The 23,723-nt window shown below is 37.4% G+C and overlaps 1 protein-coding gene across 2 annotated transcripts in view; it reads right to left on the bottom strand.

Annotated features, from left to right (window-relative positions):
- The window catches only part of vps8 (VPS8 subunit of CORVET complex), a 132,993-nt gene that overhangs the window by 26,392 nt on the left and 82,878 nt on the right, over positions 1 to 23,723 (bottom strand). For both annotated transcript variants that reach the window (XM_034016381.3, XM_059032092.1), the window contains exons 41-43: positions 13,841 to 13,921; positions 5,936 to 6,105; positions 4,967 to 5,138 (exon numbers count right to left, since the gene is read on the bottom strand). In XM_034016381.3, the coding sequence (XP_033872272.2) occupies positions 4,967 to 5,138; positions 5,936 to 6,105; positions 13,841 to 13,921 (423 nt within the window). The remainder of the gene's footprint in view (positions 1 to 4,966; positions 5,139 to 5,935; positions 6,106 to 13,840; positions 13,922 to 23,723) is intronic.

Below are 23,723 nucleotides of genomic sequence, written 5' to 3'. Positions count from 1 at the left end.
TTACAAGCAAGAATTGTGCTAGACCTTCTTTTTGGCATTCAAAGCGAGATTTACTAGTCGTCAGCACTTTCGAATCCAACGCCTTTCTATAATGAGCAAAATTAACTCTCTTCATTATATAATAGAAATTAATGAAAACTCGGCAGCCAAAGCGAGCATTTCATTTAAATTAGAAAAGTTGTCTACAGTATCAGTTCTTATCAGGCAGGTAGCGACTTTAATTGGGATGATGATAATTGGGAGAGCCAATAAATGACTTCATGTGGTGAATTTGGAAAAGCGCTTTCAGTGGAGTTTCATATTAATTAAAACACTAGCCTTGGCAAGTAAAGGTGTCTGAAACCTGCTTGTCCAGGCAATTTTTTTGAGAGAGCGGTCAGGTTTAGTCCAAGAATGGCACAGTTAAATAAGGCTATTATATTTAACATGTTCATTATAGATTAAATTTAAATGGAAATAACTGAACTGACCACTGTATGCTTGGTACTTTCAAACAAGGGCATATGATAAACCCCTACAGTCTTTGTTCAATAAATTGTTAAACACACACACACACACACACACACACACATCTGTATATGAAAGTAAACTAATCTGAAAAATTGACGAGATATGCTGCTCAGAGGAAATATTGTAGACCCAGGTTAATATAATCACACAAAGAGTTGATGTTGTATATATATCAGCATCTCTTTTAATGCACATATAAACTTGTATTGTACTTGGTAGCAATGATCCTGTGAACTCTGGTTCACCTGACTTTTTTTAGAAAAAGGAGGGGTTAAAAATGAGAACTATGAGATCATGTTCCAATATTTTTGGAAAGAAGTTATATCCAATTAATTTCGAAGGTTGTCATGTAACTCCAATTAGTTTTAAAACCGGATCCTTCTAGAATACATCATTAACTCAAAGATAATATATGTCAAGGCAGATTGATGGTCAGATTTAATTGGGACTCCTGATGTATTCAATGGAGGGAAAATCCTATATAAGCCCAGAGCAAGATCCCATTCGCCACCATTGAACTTGATCTTGCAAGCTGACGTGGTCCATGCTCTGAGGGTCTCCGAAAAACTGATTGCTGTTTGGTCAAAGTCAAGTCTCTTCCTTCTGAAGACCGTTCTTATTTTTCAATATATCCTACACTACACTTCCAAATACTGGAAGGTAAGCATATATTTGAATTTAAATCTCGTTTATATTGGATGCATTGCTATAAGGTATAGGATTTTTATTTTAGCTGTGGAGAATGATATATTGAATGTTGTAGCTGTGGGCTAAGCATATGATAATAATATTTGTATTACTGCATTGAAGTATTAATGCTGTTAAACCTGTAAAGGCACTGGAAACACCCAGACTGCCTATTAGCAGGGATCCAGTGGCTTGCAACCACTCGATCCATTTAAAGCATTTAATAAACCGAAAAGAGCACTACTACTACTACTCTGATTCGTTAAAACTTCAAATTAAAATGAGTCTGTGTGATTTTCTTGATTATTAAAAGGTTGTCTGGACATATAGCACGCCTACTGCATGAACAAAAACAACTTACAGAAGTTTAAAGCATCTCTGACATCCTTAAAAGTCTCCCCTGGGTTTAAGAGTGTGCTCAGAGCATATATATATATATATATATATATATATATATATATATATATATATATATATATATATATATATATACACAGCATAGGTACCAGATTGCAGCGGTTTATCTACAGTGGAGTAGCAGATCTCTATGTGGCTCTGGCTCTTCTATAAAGCCACAGCTGCTGATCTGTGGTCTATGTTACATACAATATATCTATAGCAGGCAACTAGAACTGAAGAACAGGATTATTTGAATAACTGCAATAAGAATTGCTTAGAATTCATGCTAACACTGGGTGGGATATCTGTTCTTATTTCACTACCCAAAAATGGTTACAGGCAATGGTGCCTAAGACTGGTATGTCATTCAATGTGATACCAGATAATGCCTCCCCTCCCCTCACAACGATAATTGAGACATTACTCTGTGTTAAAGTTTTAATTAAGATGAAAGTTTTAGAATTTAGAATGAGGGTGATTTATAATTAATGAAGAGGGAGGCTAGGATTATTCATTTCACTAATACAAATGCAAAGTAAATGCATAGCTGATATGACATTGTCTTCCATAACTATACATTGGCATAAAGATCCATCTGGAATTTCAAGTGGCAGAAGGCAGTGTGTGCACAGGGGCCTATGTGAATACTAATATCTTCTAATTAACATACCACCATTACTAACAAAAACGGTGAACAGCAGAAAACAAACATAGCTCTGTCTATACTATTGAAAATAGACGCTTTACACGCTGTAAATATAATTTATTCCCAATACTACAACTCATTTCTTGTTTACGCCTTTTTCAGTTTCCTTTTTCGAGATAAAAGAAAAAACAGCATGTGCACGGCAATTAAACATATTCCCTAATTAGTCTTCAGCCCACACAAATGTTCTAATCAACAGTCAGCTCTTTCAGACGCTACATATTTCATTTTCCATTCTCCATACATAACTGCAGTTGGTTTGTCCCTGAGAGACACTGCTGACAGCTGTATTCTAATTATCTCAAATGTTCCTTTTTTACGGCTTCACTGCCAGCCTGTCGTTAACATCATAAGATAGATATGGAAGTATACTGTAAATGCCATGCTTCTGACTAAAATGACATAACTTCAAAACACAATCATAAAGGTAAGAAGATGATAAAACACATAATAAAGGGGGGTTGTTGATCAGCCTGTACTCAGAGAAGCCACAGCTGTTTTTTTTTATAGTCATTTACAGTACTCGGGAATCCTCCTGGTTTGCACCAATCACTTAATGTTCATTTTTACTGGTAAACACTGGTTATAGAACTTGATTGAAGGAATCCTAGAAAAACAGCTCTGTGCATTGTGGGAAGACAGTAAATTAGTGTTCCGGCTGTAGCACTTAATGGCAAAAAGTTTAAATGAATGTGGCAGAGAAACGGCTCATTTTTACAGGACAACACCCATAATAGAACTTAAATTGAGAAAATCATAGAGTGCATCAGTGTACCAAACATTAAGAAAATAACTCTGGTCTTCTGTCTTTTTAACCAAGAAACTTATTTCATATATTACCTCAATATGGCAAGGTCAGGGGTCAACAGCTTGGTCACTATCACATTTTGCAGTCAGTGTTTAAATAACCCAGAGGCTTCTGCAGCATGGCAGCCAAAAACATTTCCAAACTTTTCCCACCGATTTGTAAAAGGCACATAAAATAATGTAAAAAATATTCAACACGAGCCGACCTCCAACTCTAAAGCTCAAAAGTTCATCAATATGGCAGAAATAAAAATGAATGGGATGTGTTAGTGGGTTCAAATAATAAGGGAATAGGGAATAAATAAACCCATGCACATCACAAACACTTGGCCTTTTGTTCTGGTTGCCTAGTTCCTATGGAAGTATGTTATTTGGTAGTAGCTTTCCCTGTTGATTTGTTCCACCAAGGTGACTGCATCATTTCCTGAACAGTAGGCTCCCTCGAGGGGCACAGGATCTCTTAGTCACAAGTAACAATGTCAATTAATCCCTGAATGTCAGGACAGTAATGCACCACTGTTAACCTGACAAGCAAGTAAAGGTTACAGCTGACAGATATGGGGTAGTTTAATCATGCAACATTAATGAACATTGCATAATCTCTCAAAGGTGGTGCTTCATATTGAAAAACAAATGTAACACTTTCCATATCTATCCATCTGTATACAGTACGTATGACTGTAGACAACCCTACATTTTAAAGATGTAAAGAGAAGTGGATCTAAATAAAGCTGTCCTATTATGGACCTAGTGTTCAGTGAACTTAAATCTGACACTAGGTACCAAATAATTGCAGTACATCTTAGTTGATATTAATTAATATCATTATGTACAGTAGGTCTCGTATGTTCCTCTATGAAATATGCACATGTTATGGTATTGTGTTTTAGATTTTTCTAATAGCATTTCTTTCAAAGCAATTTATAAACAAAATGTACTGCACTTTTGGTGTCCCCCTGTATTTCACTTCTGGTGCAGCACGGAATTTGGATTTGTGAGTATGCTGTAATGCTAATGACAGGTACCAATGGGGTTCGGTGCACAGCTCAACACCAATATGCTTCCCCAGCATCAATTAATCAGCCCCTCCTGTACAGAGCAACAAGAGGGGGGCACTTGAGGTAGAATGGACCCCTGCAATGTTTTCGCTGTGAACTTTTACTTGTGAGAACGCTCATTAGGAAAATCCCATTACAAGAGGAAGCTGCACTCATGGCTCCATTCACAACTGGCTGTTTTGTTGTAAACACACAGTTTCACTCAGATTGCTCATCACTTGGTCGAGCAGTATAAAAATTAAATACAGCATAATCTGTATTAAAAGACCTATCGTTACCACTCTAATAAAGCCATCCATATTCATATTCCCTATGTTAAATTCACCTGGATATCAAAATCACTCTTTGATGTTCCCGTGGATGGTCTTTAGAAGCTGGGTTAACTGTATGAGGAGCACGTCTCATACATGAAAGTATGGCTCCACTATCCCTGTTGCCAGAGAAAACATAATACAGATGATTGAGAGAGCCTCCTTGGTAGGCGAGAACCAGGTTTGTTCATCTCTTAACCCCGACTCCCATCTCTTACACCCTCCCTTTATCCCAACCCCTTCTTACTCTCAGCTAGAGCTCGTGGCTCTTTGCATTCCCACCCCCACAATGAGAGGAGAGATTAAGTCACTTATCCAGGAAGCATTGCCGGTTGTATTTGACTCCTTGTCTGTTCTACAGTGTTAAACAAACTTGATAAAACGGTACTGGAGCGAACGGAGGGTAGAAACGGGAACTGGAAATCCTTAGTTCTCTCTAATAGCAAATCACCTTGACAAATATAGAGGACAGTAAGGCAGCGACTGACCTGTGCCAGGGAGGTGGTCCTGCCCCGTCGAACCTCCGCCACAGCCCTCTCCCCTGGCCAGCCTCCCTTGCTGCTGGAGGTGCACTTGTAACAGCTCCAGCCTGGCGGCCCTTCGCCCTGCACTCCGCACTCCTTACTCTGCAGACACTGGCAGTGATACAGGTGCCCACAGCTGAAACAAACAAACACCACCACAACCACAGGGGCTTTCAAGATCATTTATTTTTGTTTCATAAGTTCATAAGTGAGTGGTTGTTTTCAAAAAGCTGTCCATCAAGAACCAATAATAAAACCTGTCAACGTCTCTGGCATCTACCTTTAATTGAGAGTAGATTTTCATTTTGAGGAGTAGAAATCTTCTACCCTTTTGTAATTCAATTTACAGTAATGTTTTATTTTTCACTGTTATATGAGAGCTAGCCAAAATCAATGTTCTTTTTTAATCTCTTAGCTTTGTGATCATTGTTACTGGTCCCCCTTGTACTGTGTGGAGAACATTTTGGTTTTGGTAAATTGTTTTTTTAGGAAATATTTCAAATACAATGCCACAGACAAACTGCTGCATCCTGGTACCTTTGCAGCACAGTGCATGATCTCACTGCAGCACATGAAATATGCATATTCATAAAACACCAACAAAGAATCAAAACGACGGACAACAGAAGAAAATTGGGAAAACTGTGATAATATACTATAGGTAGTGCAATTTGGGACTATAAGGCAGCTTGCTATTAAAAACTTATTTTAGTAGATGACACACTGTTACAGCCTAGAACATAAAAAAATGTGTGTATTACAAGACCTCTTGCCGTATTAGGAGTGACAATACATTCACAAGATGTCTTATCAAGGGCTCTCTAAAGAAATGTGATTTGCCTATGTGTTTTCAGAATTCTGATGTGTGGAGACCTTTACTGTTGTAGGGGCTACACGCTAGAACCTAGTGTATTGGAAGCAGATAATGACTACCTGAAGATAATGATCTCGTCATCTGCCTCCAGCTTCCTCCTGTAGTGCTGCAGGCAGATGCTGCAGTGGTCCAGGCGAGGGTGGAGGCCCTTGCTCACGGCGGCCCGCAGGTGCGACAGGGACCAGTGCAGGTCGTGGTTCAGGAGGCTGGTGGTTGTCTCCAGGAGAGTCTGCAAGGAAACCGAGGGAAGGACTTCATTAGAATATACAGGTATTGTATCGCACCCATCACTGCAGCCTGCCTGGCCTTAGCAAAACAACAAGTCAGAATCCACTGCTTTGACATCCCAATAGAAAGGGACATATGCACCATATTTTTGTTAGATTTATTTTTGGCCCTTTATTTTCTGTACATCACTGGAACGCTTCATTTTATGTTAAATCAGTAACGATCTGTGTAAGGGTTCTGCAGTACCTACCAGGGAAGCATATTCAATAAAATACCATCTAGCAGCATGCAAAAAGGGTTAAGAATTATTGTCTGCTAACATCAAACAGTGTACTTAGCTTATCATATAATGCCAAAAAAGAGAGATTTTTTTTTTTTTAAACTTGCTTCATTACCTATATAAACTAGTATCCACAACGCTTCGACGCTCTCAATAAATTAAATACCAAGTTTCATCTCAAGTGGATACGCAGTTTCTCTAGGCATATTTTCACAGAGTTGCGCAAACATTTATTTACATTTTGTTTTGCACACGTCCCAAATATTCATTCAATGCCAAAACCGGTTGGTCTCCATTATATAATGTTAAAAATAAATGTACTATAAAACCAAACAAAAAAAACCAAAAGTGAAAGATTACAGGAGTAAACTAATTCCATCCTGGGGTAATGCGAAAAGTCATTATCTATTGTAGCTTCTCACAATCTACTGCACCTTATCTATTATCACAGCTACAGAAGCCACACTGCTGGCAACTAAGCGGTGAAAACCAGAGCTTATCACTAAAACAGGACTGTTTTCAAAAATGCATTATTTTGTTTATAATAAACCAAATTTGGGCACATTTTCAACACGCACTACTTCTCTTAAAATGTATCTGTCCTGTAATGTCAATTTAATGAGTCCTTTAAAAATACGTATTCTATGTAGATCATTTTTTCAATGGCCAACAAATATGGTTTTAAATGTGCCTCTGATTGATTCAGTCTTGGTCGTTCGTCCTTGGGCTTGCTGGACTAGATATTATGCCATACTCACACTAGCATCTCCTGGAGCTGCACCTACCAACTAGGAATCTTTATTATAAGTTATAAATATGTACAAGACACATTTAAGTAACTGAAATGGATCTCCTTCTAATGGCTGATGAGTTAATAATACTGACATACCTCTTGCAGTTTGTCTCCACCCTCCCTGTTCAAGTCAACAGGCTGAAATGCTAATTCATTACATGACACAGTTTTGTTTAATCACTAAAACATATTCCATGTTTTAAAAACGAAACATTTAAAATGTCAGCCTTAAAAGAGTGACACATTTTAAATGTATAGATCTCTAACTCATTATAATTGCAAGAGACTTATTAAATATTCCCAATTCAGACTTGTTTGCTTTCTCCATTTTCATCAATCAAAGAACAGCAAATTAGCAGAGTTAATCAACAACAATCAATACAACACACATAATATAATTATTATTCATACACAAATGACATTTTGCATGTCCAATACAGTATTTGGATGTCTGTTATTGTGACAAATACTATTATAAAATGCTATAATAATAATAATAATAATAATAATAATAATAATAATAATAATAATAATAATAATAATAAGGATTAGTGATGTAATTTGGAGCTATTGCTCTTCATTGAATATACTGGATTGAATTTCCATTCTTTAGTAAAAGGATAGATACAAACTGAAAAGCTTTGCTAAAATCAATACTGTATATGGCATATATTGTTGCATACATTGGACAGCAGGTTCCTGCAGTCTGGTTAAGCTTGTGTGCTTAACCCCCCCACCCTTGTAGATGCTGAAAAATAAATTCTGACACTAAAAACAGTGGAGGGTGTGCAAAGTGAATACATCCTGTCAAGCCAATGACACTTAAGTGTAACAGAAGGCAAACCCACAATCCACCAAGCAAGTATCATGACTTATCTTAACGTATCCACAACAACGTGTACGATGTCCGATTAGTGGGATGTACAGGCATTGCCAAAGTAATTCTGTCCAGTGGCAAACACAGTACTGATCACGTACAAACACACAAGAATTGACACACAGCTTGCGTTTCATCATTTTCAATTTTCACACAACTTTGTATGGATGGTGTACCACATTCCGTTCTCTTCAGGTAAAAGCAGATTCACAGAAAAATAATAATTACTAAAAATGGAATCAACAGAACCCAGCAAACACCATAAAACACCGATGAAGGCATTAGCAGAAACATTTGACTTTAAAATCAAGTATGAAGAATCAGTCGTACAGTCTGATTGTAATCGGTTTACATCCCCCACGTGTTCCTACAACTGTTTAAATAACATACCTGTCATTTTTCTTTTCATTGTCAACATCCTAACTTTTTACACTTAACTTTAAAGTCTGTTTCAAAGCTCTTTTAAAAATGTCCGCTCTAGTGAACTGGGATTTGAGATCTGTTCTCTAAACCACTGCAGGAAGCGATAAAGTGCTCTGGCTTTTCTCTTCCATACCACATGATAGATCATTATTGCTGTACTACCTGTTTGACAATGTGGGGAATAATCCTAACACTATTAGTGTACTACAGCGGACATTTAGAAGAGTTTGAAACAGACTTTAAAGTTAAAAGTGTTAAAAAAAAAATCAGGATGTTAACAATTAAATGAATAAAATACTGGTACGTTATTTTAACAGTTGCAGCAACACATGGCCACGTGTAACGCTATATTTTTCGGAACTCCGCTACGTACTCTAAGATACTCTAGATAAGCTCAAGAGAACCCAGAACCACACATACACATACAGTATATACATATTAAAAATGAAATAAAAAAACCTTTATCATCAAATTATTCCACAATAGCTGTAAACCGGAGAAATTACCCTAATATAAAGTCATTATCTGTGAAATGTTGGCAGATATAGTCAGGTCATTATCTCTGTGGATCCTCCTGTACCTAACAAGCTGAATGCTGGCTGCTCTGCAGTGATCATTTTTAATGTGGTGCAGTTCAGCCCTACAGAGACACTAAAGCAGCTGACTGTATGACATCGACCAAACAAACAAATCTCCCCCTTTCAGGGCTCATTTCCATCACTTGGCGGCAATTTGTGAATATTGACTCCTTTATCAGTGACCTTTAGGCAGTTCATCTAAATAAACAGAACCTTGTCAAAACACAAACACATCATTTCATTTAGCTGGATTAAGTGAAAGCCAGGCATGCGAAATAAAAATGCCTTTGTATTTTGACAGCACAGCCTTTTTTTGCAAATGTAGGCAGATTTCCAAAACAGGTCCAGGACCAAAGCCGATATGGAGCAGGGAAGAGTCAAGAGTTCTTCAGTTAGTTCCTGGAATAATTCTTATAAATAATGTATTTGAAATTGACCTGCAGTACACTCACTATACTGTACAGAAACCTTTCTTCGTTTAACCCAAAGCAGAGGGAGGCTCTTATACTCACTACATTGTACAGGAATCGGTCTCTCTGTAACACAGAGCAGATGGAGGCTCTTATACTCACTACATTGTACTGGAATCGGTCTCTCTGTAACACAGAGCAGATGGAGGCTCTTATACTCACTACATTGTACAGGAATCGGTCTCTCTGTAACACAGAGCAGATGGAGGCTCTTATACTCACTACATTGTACAGGAATCGGTCTCTCTGTAACACAGAGCAGATGGAGGCTCTTATACTCACTACATTGTACAGGAATCGGTCTCTCTGTAACACAGAGCAGATGGAGGCTCTTATACTCACTACATTGTACTGGAATCGGTCTCTCTGTAACACAGAGCAGATGGAGGCTCTTATACTCACTACATTGTACAGGAATCGGTCTCTCTGTAACACAGAGCAGATGGAGGCTCTTATACTCACTACATTGTACAGGAATCGGTCTCTCTGTAACACAGAGCAGATGGAGGCTCTTATACTCACTACATTGTACAGGAATCGGTCTCTCTGTAACACAGAGCAGAGGGAGGCTCTTATACTCACTACATTGTGCAGGAATCGGTCTCTCTGTAACACAGAGCAGATGGAGGCTCTTATACTCACTACATTGTACAGGAATCGGTCTCTCTGTAACATAGAGCAGATGGAGGCTCTTATACTCACTACATTGTACAGGAATCGGTCTCTCTGTAACATAGAGCAGAGGGAGGCTCTTATAGTCACTATATTGTATTGGAACCAGATCCTCTGTAACAGAGCAGAGGGAAGCTTTTATAATTGCTGTGTTACAGCTGCAGACTTTCTTCCAGGAGAAAGGATAGCAGGCATACTTTATCCTGAATCTAAGAAACCGAGGAAAATGTAACCTTCCTAATTAGTGGGGCGAGTAAAAGCAGCTTTTAAAGAAATGTAAAAACGATCTCCTTTAACAGTGTATCTACACTAAACGCTTAAATGCAACAAATAAAACAAAAAAATTACACAGAGAAGAGAACAGCAAACATAAACACATCAACTTAAATAATAATTTGGCAGCAGTCAGAGTCTGCAGCTGTCTGTTTTCAAAACAATTGTTTGCTGTCTTTCGCAAAGCATCCTGCTTATTATCTCTGTGTATAGTTAAATTTCTATGCGGATGACACTCACAATTATTTCTCTTTTAAATCCTTCTGACAAACACGCCTCTTCTGCTCTCTCCCTGTGTCTCAGTGATATTAAGTACTGGATGAGTAACAACCTTCTCCATCTAAATTCAAGCAAAACTGAAGTTATGCTGATCCTCTTCTTTCATGACAATCAATCTGAACTAAAATCTGCAGCGAGGAATCTTGGAGTGATCTTTGATATGGAGCACTCTTTTGACTCTCAAAATTGTGCGATTACAAAAGCATACTATTTTTAGCTGAGGAATATTTCGAGAATTCGGCCCATGCCATCTCAAAAGGAAGCAGAGATCCTGAGCCATGCATTTGGTCTCTTCCAGGATTGACTATTGTAATTCTCGGTTTATCTCACGATTTCAGATTCTCCAAAACTCTGCTGCATGCCTCCTAACACAAACTAAATGAAGAAAGCACACTAGCCCTGTCTTGGCTTCCTTACATTAGCTGCCTGTTAAGTAGATCATTGATTTTAGTCCTACTTCTGACGTAGGGCGCTTGGCCCTGATTACATGTGTGAGCTGGTGAAGCCGTCCACTCCGGGTTGTTCTCTTCAATCCTCTAACTCAGATCTACTCTTTGTTCCTTCTTTCCACCTGGTCTCTATGGGTGGAAGACTTTTTCTAATCATGCGCTTAGACTGGAATTCGCTCCCTGTGACTATTCGCTTGGCTGACTCGCTTTTCGATTTTTAAAAGTAGGTTCAAAACATATCTTATTCTTAAATTGTTCAGCGCTTTGTGGTAACTCTGTCACCAGTGGTAGTTTATCTGCTCAACGTCCCTTTTCTGTAAACCTAATTTGAAATAAAATATAGAAAGAGGCTGATCAGCAGTGATTGAATGAAACCCAGTCTAGAGTCCCCAGAAAATCAGATCACTTCGGTCTTGTTAGTTATAATTACTTTCCAGCACAAACGTTAATGACTCGAAGCAATAATCCTTTTTTTTTTTTTTTTACTTTTCTACTCGTCGTTTTTAGAACCTGTGATGTATCTGTCAGTGCATTTAATTTGAGTTTGAAACAGATTGAGAATGCAGTGGCTGAGGCACAAATTCAATAATAGATTTTAAAATGTAGGATAGATGGCTGTCTCCTTTAGAAATCAGAGATAGGGGGGTTTTAGTGATGTCAATAACTATTAAAATCAGTGGATCACCTAATGGAATGGAAAGTTTGGGTTATTGCCCTTTATTTAGATTTAAACAAATTAGTGAAGTAAAACCTATATTTACAGTTAGTGGCAATATTCTGTGAAATGACCCATTGGCAAGTATTTATTTCCTATAACTGAGATTTTGATAGCCTCTAATGTCCATTCAAACCTTAGAATTGCGAAACTGTAAATACTATATTATTTGAGAAATACCGATGAAATTTAGCAAAGAGCAAAATATAATATATTATAATAAAAAATAATAATAAAAAAGGAATAATGAGAAACGTCTGGCAGACCCATTTGGCACTGCTGGTAAATTAAATTCTCTCAGTAAAGCTGAATATTTCGCTACAGTGTATTGTAACTTGGGGCTTTTATTAAAGGTTTTTATTGTTACAGTTTTTGCTTTTATTTTTATTTAGCCTCTGCAACTGTTCGGGCCCAGTTTTTCTAGAAAAGTAGTTTTGTGTTCAATATGTACCATGCTTTGAGGTGTCTTGACACACAGGGCAGGATCTTCAAAAGGTCGTAAATTATAACTCCAGTGTTAATCAAGAAATCCGTAATGTAGCATTCATTTTGACATTTTCAAGCTGCAGTTATGCTTATTTCATTATTAAATAATCATCCAAATGTGATTTCCTAAATTATATTGATTTATGAAATTATGTTAATAGCTTAACGAGCAGTGCTTCTTGTGACTATTTCTATTATTTGCGTGAGAATTTAAAAGCAAATCCGTGTTAATTGTCAATTTATCAGAAGTTAATTTGCACTTGGAAAAAGAGCGTTTTAAATAACAAAATAGTATATAAAACTCACCTTGAAACAGAAATTTAACAGACAGCGGCTGACGATACACGGAGAGAGTGGGTGTACAGGACCAGAGTTCATTTCTTACAGACAACCTAAATAATTCAATATTTGTAGTTATGAAAATATTTTATCCTTTTCTATACTTGTGGTTATGAAGGAGATGTATTCACTTGTTTTAACCATTTGAAACTTTATGGAACGTTTGTTGTATTGCTAAAATGATATACCGTTATTTGCATGAAGTGTAATGTTACTACCAAGAAATAATCTATGCAACTGTACCCCATTTGAATTCTGCATATGTATGTTATATGACAGCTGACCTCTACTGTAGATTTTATTTGAATTATACAACTGAAACCTTGGCTTTAAACACCTGGGTCTTATCCACACAAGAACGAAGAACAGGCATACAAGGGTACACAGATCCACTAGGAATGTGATTGAGATCATCAACATGGATAAATGTATTTAATGTTGTCAGACTCCCCCCACGCTTTATGTACAATGTACACACGTTTGTATGCATATAAAATGACCTGCGACAATTAAGCTTTTTAATGAGAAATGCTTTCATTAACGACCTCATCGAATTTCAAAACATTAACGGATTTAGTTTGAAAATTACTTGCTACTAAAGCCCTCGTTACTATACCACGAGTTTGATACAATAACACTATTTTTTGAAAATCCTGCCCACAGTGTTTAAAAGTCAAAATTAGTTTATCATGTAAAAAAAATATATAAAAAAAGGAAGAAAGAATAAATAAGAAGAAGATACAAAAGTACTAGTGGGGGGTAAATCATCTATAATCTCAACAATTAGCTATAATCTTAACAAATAAAATACCAGAAGCTACACTTTTTAAATATATTTCTATTTTAATATACTTGAGAGAGCACCTTTACTTCATTTTACAAAATAGATCCTGAACATTGATTAAGAAAATCACCTTGATTTTTAAGAGCCACACAACTAATAAAAGGGACAAGTCAGCTTAATAACTCAATTTTGAATTTTCCTGATATTACCTTAGTTTATGATATAACTATTGTTTAACCTAAATGTACTTCAAACACAATAGGCACCAAGTTTCAGCTCTGTAACTGTATAAAACTGTATGGATAATGGATAAACTACCTGTTCATAACTGAAGGTCTCCAGCATCCCAAGGATTAGACCCTGGATCTCAGACAGCTTGCCTCTGCCATAGACGGGATCCTGCAAACAGAACAGAAGCCCTTGAGTTTACAGTAACAGTACAAAGGCTCCACACCACTGAATTACTGATGAATATCCCTACGCAAATGCGGGCTAAACTAACAATCACAGTGCAAACAGTTTAGATGTAGGGCATTGAGGTGTTCTGCTGGTATTACAGCACGTATAGCTCATTTAGGGCAGGGCTTCTCAAACTCCGCCCTGGGGACCCCCTGTGTCTGCTGGTTTTCATTCCAACCGAGCTCGCTATTACTTAACTATACACTTAATTGAACTGATAATTTGCTTAATTTTAACTATAATTTTATAAGTAACTTGAACTCTGCAACTGATTAGTTTATTTAAGGGTATAGTTTAGTGATTGAGAGCCGAGTTGGAATGAAAACCAGCACACACAGGGGGTCCCCAGGACCGGGTTTGAGAAGCCCTGATTTAGCCATGTAGTCACTGTTCTAGCTGTGGTTCACATATTCTCCATACATATTTATTAAAAGTAAGTAACTTCAAATATTACTGAAAGCAGTTTGCGGTTCTGAGATATAATAATATTTTCTCTACATCTGTCTTACCCAGCTTTGAACTGGTTTTGAGCTTGACTTCATTTAAACCATGCCATAATGTGACCTTTCAACTCTGCTAACCCAACCTACTATACATACAGTATATAGAGAGAGTGAATAAGTAGGACCAGTTAAGTTAATTTTGTCACATGATTTTAATGGAATGAGGAACTCTGTGCGTTCCAAGGCACTTCACAGACAGATAGAGGAAAACGGAACAACAGAACCCAGAACCACTCAACATAATTGCAAACGTGACAAAAAGACAAGGAAATGGTGAAAAAATAAAGACAATTACATTTGAATGACATGTGAAGGTACTCTTTCATGGGTTACAATTGGCAGATTATTATTTGTATGACGTGAAATGGTTTACTGAATGATGTGTAATTGCTCTAAACACACTGGATGGACAAGAAGGAATAAGACAAGCTGTACTATACAATCTGATTATGCAGCTTGTGCTTACTGTAGTCTTGGCCATGTATAAAAAGCAATTTCAAAGGAAAATCTACTCTCCCAATTATATCCTAATTGCTACTGGGCACACAAAGGCATCTCTTCACTGCACAGCGCGATGATTACCTCCACTATCAGGCGCTTCGCACAAAGAAATAATTTGTTATCAATTCAAAGCCTTAATTTTTTATTTCTTATTAAAAGGGAAATGATGAAAGAATTGTATTCCATATTTTCTCTTTGTTTTACACATGTACAGTATGTTGGAGCTTTGTTAAAGAAGTGAATCCATCAGTTTACGGTACTTGAACAACAGTACTGGAACTGACAAGTCCTCTTAGAAATTTCAAAAGGTTTGTTTATCACACAGGCACCCCTGTTCTACACAGCTAAACAGGAATATACTACAGCCTTTATTATTATTACAATGAATTGCCTGACAATTTTACACTCCAAGTTTTAGAATCCAGGTTAGTCTTGTTTGATCTCATAACTGTAGTATGAAATCATGAGTTCTGCTTTCAAAAATAAATTACTAAAATATACCCTTTTCTTTTCAGTTGCCATGCATTGTAACAAAACATCAAATCAGTAAATATAAGGCAGTAACACTATTGAGGGGTTCTGGTAGCATGATAAACCATGAGAGCAAAGCCCAGTATTACAACCTTATTGTGTACAGTATGGTAGGGTGAACATTTTTAATAAAACTGCAATTAAATAACCAAGTGAAATCATTCAAGACAAACTGTTTAATAAACACGCAACTGTGTCACCCAGCACCACTCAGGTATGACAAGTGGTTATTCTGACAGCCCAACACCACCATCCACTTCAGCAGTTCCTGTTATGCAGCAGTCAAGCACTGAAATACACATATAAGGGTTATAAACCAAACCCTAGGATTTCATTTTAAATGAGGGCACCTCGATCCTAGTGGCTTTTAAAAGTACCATATAACAAAAACTATGATAACTGCTCAATTATGGAATGCTGCCTACAGTACATTGCCCCAAACCATATGTTATCTCTATCTCAGTTGCTGTTTGTTATTTATTATTTTATATATATATATATATATATATATATATATATATATATATATATATATATATATATATATATATATATATATTTTAAAGCCTCTATGAAAGGCTAGTGGCACCGCAATTAAAAATGAATCATCTGGTAAGACATTATATCTTCCATTCAGCTAATGTAGTAAAACCACTCAGCCAATTTCAGGTACAGTACAGAAAATCTTAAACTAATCCATGGTTGTCGTGCAGAGACTCTAGTTTCCTTTGGTTCTGGAATGCACTAGGCAGAGCACTACTTCTTTAGCTCCCGATTGGGATATCCAAATAAAGGATTTTAAATTGTACTAATGCTTACTTTAAAACACCGGAGATGCTCAATCTAGTTCGCGCATGCGTGTTGATTAGTCAATCACCCTGCTGTTCCTGTGCTGTGCCGAGCTCGCAGCAGTCCGCTAACAAGAAATTTTCCAGTCGGTCACACAAATGAATAGCAGCTGGAGCGCTGGAGCTTGGACAATCCAATATCTCTCAAATCACACAGCTATCAGTCAGGATAGAAAAGCAATCAGGCTGGAGTGGCGCCATGTCGAATCCTGCTACTCCCTACTCGCTGATTTTTTTTGTGGAATGCCAACTGAATCATGACAAGGCAGGGGTGGGGTGGTTGAGTGAGGTTTGAAGAGATTATAGATTTGGCTGAGGACTCTTCTACCTGTGACTGGGGTTCAGTTTCAGAAGGGATCCATCTTTTTACATTCGTAAGGCTGTGTCAAAGCTAACCAGGGGCAAAATGAATCGAGACGTTTTAGCAAAAAGCTGCAAAGCGCATGAAAGAACTGCAGTATTATTGTGAATATATTCGCGTTTGTGCCTGTGCATAAAAAAGGATCCCCCTCCCCCCATTTTTTTCTGCTTGTTTTTGTTCACAGCCCGGCGCTTATGTCAGTACATAGATAGAAACCAAAGCATTCACTGTGGCCTCAATAGAGCCCTCAGAATCATGTGTAAAATCATACGGTGAATGGTGTATCTGATGTAATGAGAGTTTAGGCACCATTCTGAGAGCTCTATTGGGGCCACAAGGGATTAGTCTCAGTTTTCAAAAGTCACCAGGAGGTGACGACTGAAACAGAAACAAAGAGAATCAACAAGAAGAATACGTCAGTGAACACAACTTTGCTATTCTCAACATTATAGAAGTATATGTTAAACACTGCACTGCTTCCACTTGCATAATGAAATATCCCTGCTATCCAATTTACAGAACCTTCATATCAATTGCTCATCAAAACATGCAGCTCAGCAGATATTCCTTGAGCCTGCTGTTCATGTCCAATCATCAGAAATCACTGTTTGACAGAATCTCAGCCTGCAGTGCTCTGGGGTGTGATTATTTCTTGTCTTTTTCTCTGCACACACACACACACACACACACACCCATCAAACACCACTGCTTTTCATTGCTCCCCAGCCTTGTTCTGCATCTTGTGGGAATTTCTGCAACTTCTTTGAAGTTCTCACTTCTATTTCTCACTTTCCAAATCCATAACGACGTGTCCGATAAAATCAACAAAGTACTATGGATGGATGGATGGAGAATGCTTTTGGAAATGTTAACACATTGCATGGTATGGTTTTTTTTATTTATTTTTAAGGAGGTGCAAACCATGTTATAAAGTGGTTGTTGCTAACAAAAAACATCTTTCCTGTCACTGTGGGGCTCAAATGAGCAGTTTGAGGACGTGCAGAAAGACACAAATGTTATAGCAAACATTTACATTTACAATATTAACACTGGTCCTCTGGCTCTTCCTTGATATCTAGTTTTAAATTGTTTTTAAGAGATATGCATATATTTGAAATACAACACACATGTTTTCACAGTCCTAATAATAGTATATGGGAGTGAGGCAGACCTGCAGAACAGGAAGTAATAACGTAACAAGAAGTAGCTGGACAGTCAACAGGATCTGATAAAGTCTGAACAATGAAAGTCTATTAAAAAAAGACACAGAGGATTTTTATTTGAGTGTATGCGCGAACATAATCGTTAGGTACTGCAGCTTTAATAATAGTCTCTGCCTGCTGTATTTAGCGCACTATAAATAGGCAATCTGAACATAATCCTGAAAGTGGACGAGAGACGTCTGCTTTAGTATTTCCCGACAGTGGGATAATGATTACGGAAAACGCAGAGAACTCAAGTTCTAAATGGCTTGGGAACACTACCTGAAATCAATTGTCATGCAATCTGTAAGCCCTTCCTGAACGAATGTGCAGTGCATGAAGAAATGAAAAACAAAAACAGCTATAGAACGGCTACACCGCAATATTGATGCAGATTATTCTTCAGTGTTGCATGCAGTGCAAAACAGTGATAATGGAATTCACAATAAATGGAGCTTTCAGGTAGCATACATCATGTGTGCCCTGTCCAGACAATTATAGTAGAGCGAACATCACTGTAAACAAAACAAGCAGGGAGGGATACAAAGATGGCGGCGACTTGAATAGCTGTAAAGTTCAGCAAAGAGACCAAACAAGATGGCACCTGCCAACAGGAACAGCCTGCAAGAAGAGGTAGTGTAGAATGTAAATAACCATGCAGACGTACCACAGTAAACCCAAGGAGTAAGTAACTTCAAATGTCAGTTTAATTAATTGTTTATATTTCCCCCTATTATTATATGGCAACTGCAGTCTTTGTGGGCTGCTCTAATATTGAGGTATACTGATTTCCCTCTTAATCAAGCTAGAGCTGGAATGGGGCTGACAGAGTGACCGGTTCCAATGTCACGTGATTTGAAGGGAATGAGGAAGACAGTTCGACCCAGAACTTAGGACTCTACAGGCAAGCTAGAAGACAGATTTAGAGAAAAAAAAAGTATTGCCTCAATATGAGAGCAACAAAACCCATAACCCTCACAATGATGGGAAACACCATCAAATACTAAGGAAAAGATCAAAGAGAAATTAAAATGACATTTGAAACTACTTGCTCAAAACGCAGAGCACAAGAGCCTCCCTCAGCTCCATCAATACAAAAGTTGTTTCACAGTTCCTTGTTGAACTTTAAAAGATCTATTTCAAAAGGAAAAAAAAAAGAAAACAAAACACAATTTCCCATCCACTCATTAACACATTTTCTAACAACTGAACAGAAGTATCTGCAGGAACTGTATTGTGCTACACAGGCTGTCAATCTAATACACAGGGCGATACTTTCACAGCAACAGTCCAAATGACAGGAAAACGCTAGCAACTGCATGACTAAAACAAACACAGAGGGGTCTGTGGAGAGTGGGGATACCGGAAGCATGGCCTCACTGCAGCACGAGGGTTCAGGAAACCTTAGTTTCTCACTTGAGCTGAGCAATTAAAGTATTCTTAGAAGTGAGGCTTACCCCAGTGGAAATGCATTTCAGCTTTGGAGGTCACTGATGACGCAAAGTTACGTCTCCCCTTTAATTGTTCTGAAAATCCTACACTAGCAGAGGAGTGGGTGCTTCAGGCTCTGTTAACACTATTCCCAGGTATCAAGGGAAGCACATCACGAATCTCATGAAAGACTACTTCCACAGAAACAGATAAATTTTTTATAAGGCAGCTAATTAAAAAGACAAAAACTGACACTTGGCACATTGTGAAGCGGTGGGGGTTTCTCAAGGTTAAGCTCATTTGCTGCAGCGATTCTGGGCCACATGGCTGGCATTTATGTAAATGAATTTCATTTTATCATGAATTATTTAAAAGTGAGGCATACAGGCACTCACTCACACACACGCACACACACACTAACACTGTGCTGTTAAATAAATTATACAGAATAAGAGATTCGGCAGTTCACAGCTCAGCGTGTGCTCCGTTCCTAATGCAGAAAGTGGTTTTATTTCTGAAGCTGGCATGGGAAAAGGGAATAGTGGCATTTTATTCTGCAATAGTGGCATTTTAGAGTAACTTGATGATTAATGTGCCAACTGCATGGAAAACAGACTTGTTTGTCTGCTATTAAAAACTTGTTTGTGTGAGGCTCCGAAAAATAATGTTTGTGTAAGTAATCTTATCTCACAGCGGTCACGCACAAATACGGATTAAAAAAAAAAACCCCAAAAACGAGACCTACCATCTTCATCACTCTCTTTTGTCTAAGTGGGCTGTCCCTGACATGACTGTGATATTGTATATATGCAAATGGTATTGATGTCTATTCTGTAATAACAGTATAAACAGCATCCTGGAAAAAAATGTTTAGATAATTACAGATGGTAGCGGGTATAAATGCCAAGTCTAAAAGAAAAGTGCTGCCTTTTTTCTAGGACACTAACACCTTGCAGACTCGCCACATGAAATCTCTGCTGTTGTTTCTGGCTGCCCACAGTGTGACTCTTCTCCCTGTTGAAGTGTATTTTATTTTTTTTATCATGAACTGGAAGATTTATTTCTCAGCGTCTACCTCTTGATTAAGTAAACCTGCAGAGGACACACTTAATGAAATTTGAAGTTTTAATTTGTTCAGTAAGGTCTTAAAGCCTCTGTCCCCAGGCCTTGGGAAGGACTTTTTTTCTTCTTCAGGGCTTGGGGATTATGTTTAAACTAAGTGTGAAGAAATACTATAATTACATACTTTACAGGACTGAGTCCCCTTTGCTTTACCTAATGTTGCTTTTATTGACCAAGCTGACCCCCCCCCCCCCCCCTCCCCAAAGAGTATTTCTATATTATAAAACACAAGTCTTGCAATGGATTAGTTTCAGAATCAAAATATAATTTTTTTGCAGGAAATACTCATTTAGCAAAAGTAGATTCAATGTTGATGTGTTTGTCATTCTTTATCAGTGGAATGAATTATTTTGGATTATACTGTACAATTACTACAGCAGGATTGTTTGCTGAAATTACAATTACAGTGATATTGTGTTCAATTACACCTATGCTGCAGTAATTACAATTATAAATTAATATATTAACATGTTTACAATTATATATTAACATGGTCACTGAAAGTGACTGAAAATATGGGAATAATGACTGCTCAGTGTAAAACACAACATGCAACTGAGAATGATTATGTTTGGAAAGGTGTGCCCTTATACAGAGCTCATAAATCAGCAGTTCACATATATTTAAATTCAAGTGTAGTTAATTTGGACCGTTGGTCTCTAATCAGGGTATAGTTCTTCCTTTGTTAAATGCAATTAGATTTGATTTTCTAATGTTAAGCTAACAATGCTGGTGTAATTGGAATTGTAATTGCTATCCTGCTATGCAGTGGATCACGTTTATCAAATTATTAAATTCTGAAAAAATAAGTATGACAAATGCGTAATTGAACTGTAATTGATCAATTATAAGGTATAACTGCATTTATAAGTATGCAGGTGTGCCAAGGTTTAACTACAATTACATTAGAATTGCAAGAAATTACAAATGACCCAATTACAAGTGACCCCAGGTCTGAGGAGGTCCTTAGCAAGTTTCCGCACAGCAGTTCTAACTTCCCCACAGTGCTTCTGAGGGATTACATCCCTGTTGTAATAGAAAAGCTCAATCCCCAAGGACTCTCTGGAATGGTTTCAACACAAAATTACTTTGAATGTTGTTCAGCTGCATTTAATAATGTTGAAAACAAACTAATGGAGTACTCCCTAATGCGGTCCCTTTATCACAGTCCACGCTTCTTTCATGTTGAGCTTCGACTGTCCTCAAATGTACATTTCAGCTGATCAGGCATTTTATTTGCCACCGGCTTGCCTTTCGAAGGCATATCTTGTGTAGACATCTCTCTCTCTCTCAATAACTGTGCAGTAAAGGCTGTTGTTTCTGCTCAAATTCTGTCTGGCTCAAACAGAGGTTTGATATGTTATGCAGAGCAGAGAGGGGCTGCTAATAACACACATTTTGCTGCTATACTGGGAGAAAAGTACTGTAGATATAACCTGAAATCGGTGACTCGGTGCCAAGCTAGAGGAAACATTTACAAGCTGTCCATCTTGCCAAATAATAATTCCCATAATTTATAATTATTAGCAAAACCTCTAAATGAAATTATGTTATGTTCGCTTTAAAACCTATTGGCAGCAACTAATAACTTGTAATTTGCAGAATGGTGCCTTGTATTCTGAATGTGATTATGCTTAAATAAAATATGTTATTATCTCTCAAAAACCAAGATAAAAAATCAAGATCGTAAACTTTGATTTTTAAAATTACAAAAGTGAGCTTTCAGCTTTCTTTCTTAAACTCTGAATAATTATCAACACTATGTGTGCATAGTGTTATCTTCTTTCTGGTCACCAAGTTTGAATTAACAAAGAACTGAACCATTTCAGCTGAAAAATGGAGGGGTATGTACCTATACCAATTTTACATGGACTAAACCATTTCAACTTCAAAAGTGAGCTGTTTTTTTTCTATTTAGATTTAATGACTTACAATTTAGTACAATTGTTCACCTTTTATTTATCGTAGCTTTTTTCTCTTTCACTGACAACAATTAATGACTTCGCTCCTCAGTCTGATACGCAAGTGCCACACATCAGAGGTAGTTTGGAAACATAAAATCAGCAGTATGCTGTATCTTCTTAGCATTTCAGTTTGGTTTGTGTCTGTATTCTCCTCTACACCTCCATTCCACCTTGCCGCTAGGTGCGAGACATTAGAGCAGAGACGACTGGAAATCTCTCACATGAACATTTTCTATAATATTAACCTCCTTCAGTTCCTCAGCTATGAGCTTCTGAAAAAAGCTACATTTGAGCATGCTGTTAAGTGCAATTAAACAAAAACATACATAACATATTTGTTACAAAAGGAGTAGTTCTGAAAGGACCTTAAGTTTTGCCCAGTAAGCACTGTAATAATTCAGTCTTCTTCCAGAAAATTTCTCAGATAAAACAATGAGGATTACTGTAACTGCCCCTCAGACTGGTGAGCTGATGCTTCTTTATTATTATCATTGCATAGTGATGCAAAGCCTTAATGCCATGTATTTGTTTTCAATCAAGGAATAAACTTGTAGATTACATTTCCATTTTCAAATGTTGCCAGCCCCCTTCACCATTAGAGGGATAAGTAGAAATCGCATTATGATGGCCATTGTCAATCTATCATCATTTAGTACTTGAATCGGCTGCAATTTTACATGTCCTGTTGTACGTTTTAAGTGCAACACACAGTGATCAAGTGTCTGACAGTAAATACTGGATTCATCTACTGGGTGACACGGTCTGCTATGCCGACATTCAAAGAAAAAAAAGGAAACACAACTAAGCTATTTGGCCAGTGATGGAATGAACTACAATGAAGCTTGAACATTTTAATTCCTTTGCAAGTTATTAAGTTATTACATATTAAATATAACCCTAAGTACCGTATAAATTATGTTTTAGTATGCATTAATAGATTATTGTCCGTTAATGAAACAAACAACTGAATTGGAAAGTTTCACGAATATTAGACTTAACTACATCTATCTGAAAAAGACACATTTTTAAATGACTGCTATTGCTACTGTGTTTTAGTTACTGTGTTCAGAGGAGGACGCAGAGGACTGAACAATGGGTTAGAAACGTGAATTCTTAATCTGGAGCAGCACGTGAAGCCAAGGGCTATTAAAAGGACCTGAGCTGAGGCTATATCACAGCGGTGTGCTTGTGAGAAGACGAGACGGGACTGGGATGGAAGCAGTTAGGGTCAGACACTGTGTTGAGATCGCCAGGTTGGGAGTGCAGCTCTGACAGCTCA

The sequence above is a fragment of the Acipenser ruthenus genome, chromosome 10 (assembly GCF_902713425.1).
Source record: "Acipenser ruthenus chromosome 10, fAciRut3.2 maternal haplotype, whole genome shotgun sequence".
Taxonomy (NCBI): domain Eukaryota; kingdom Metazoa; phylum Chordata; class Actinopteri; order Acipenseriformes; family Acipenseridae; genus Acipenser; species Acipenser ruthenus.
This window is presented reverse-complemented; position numbering and strand designations above follow the sequence as displayed.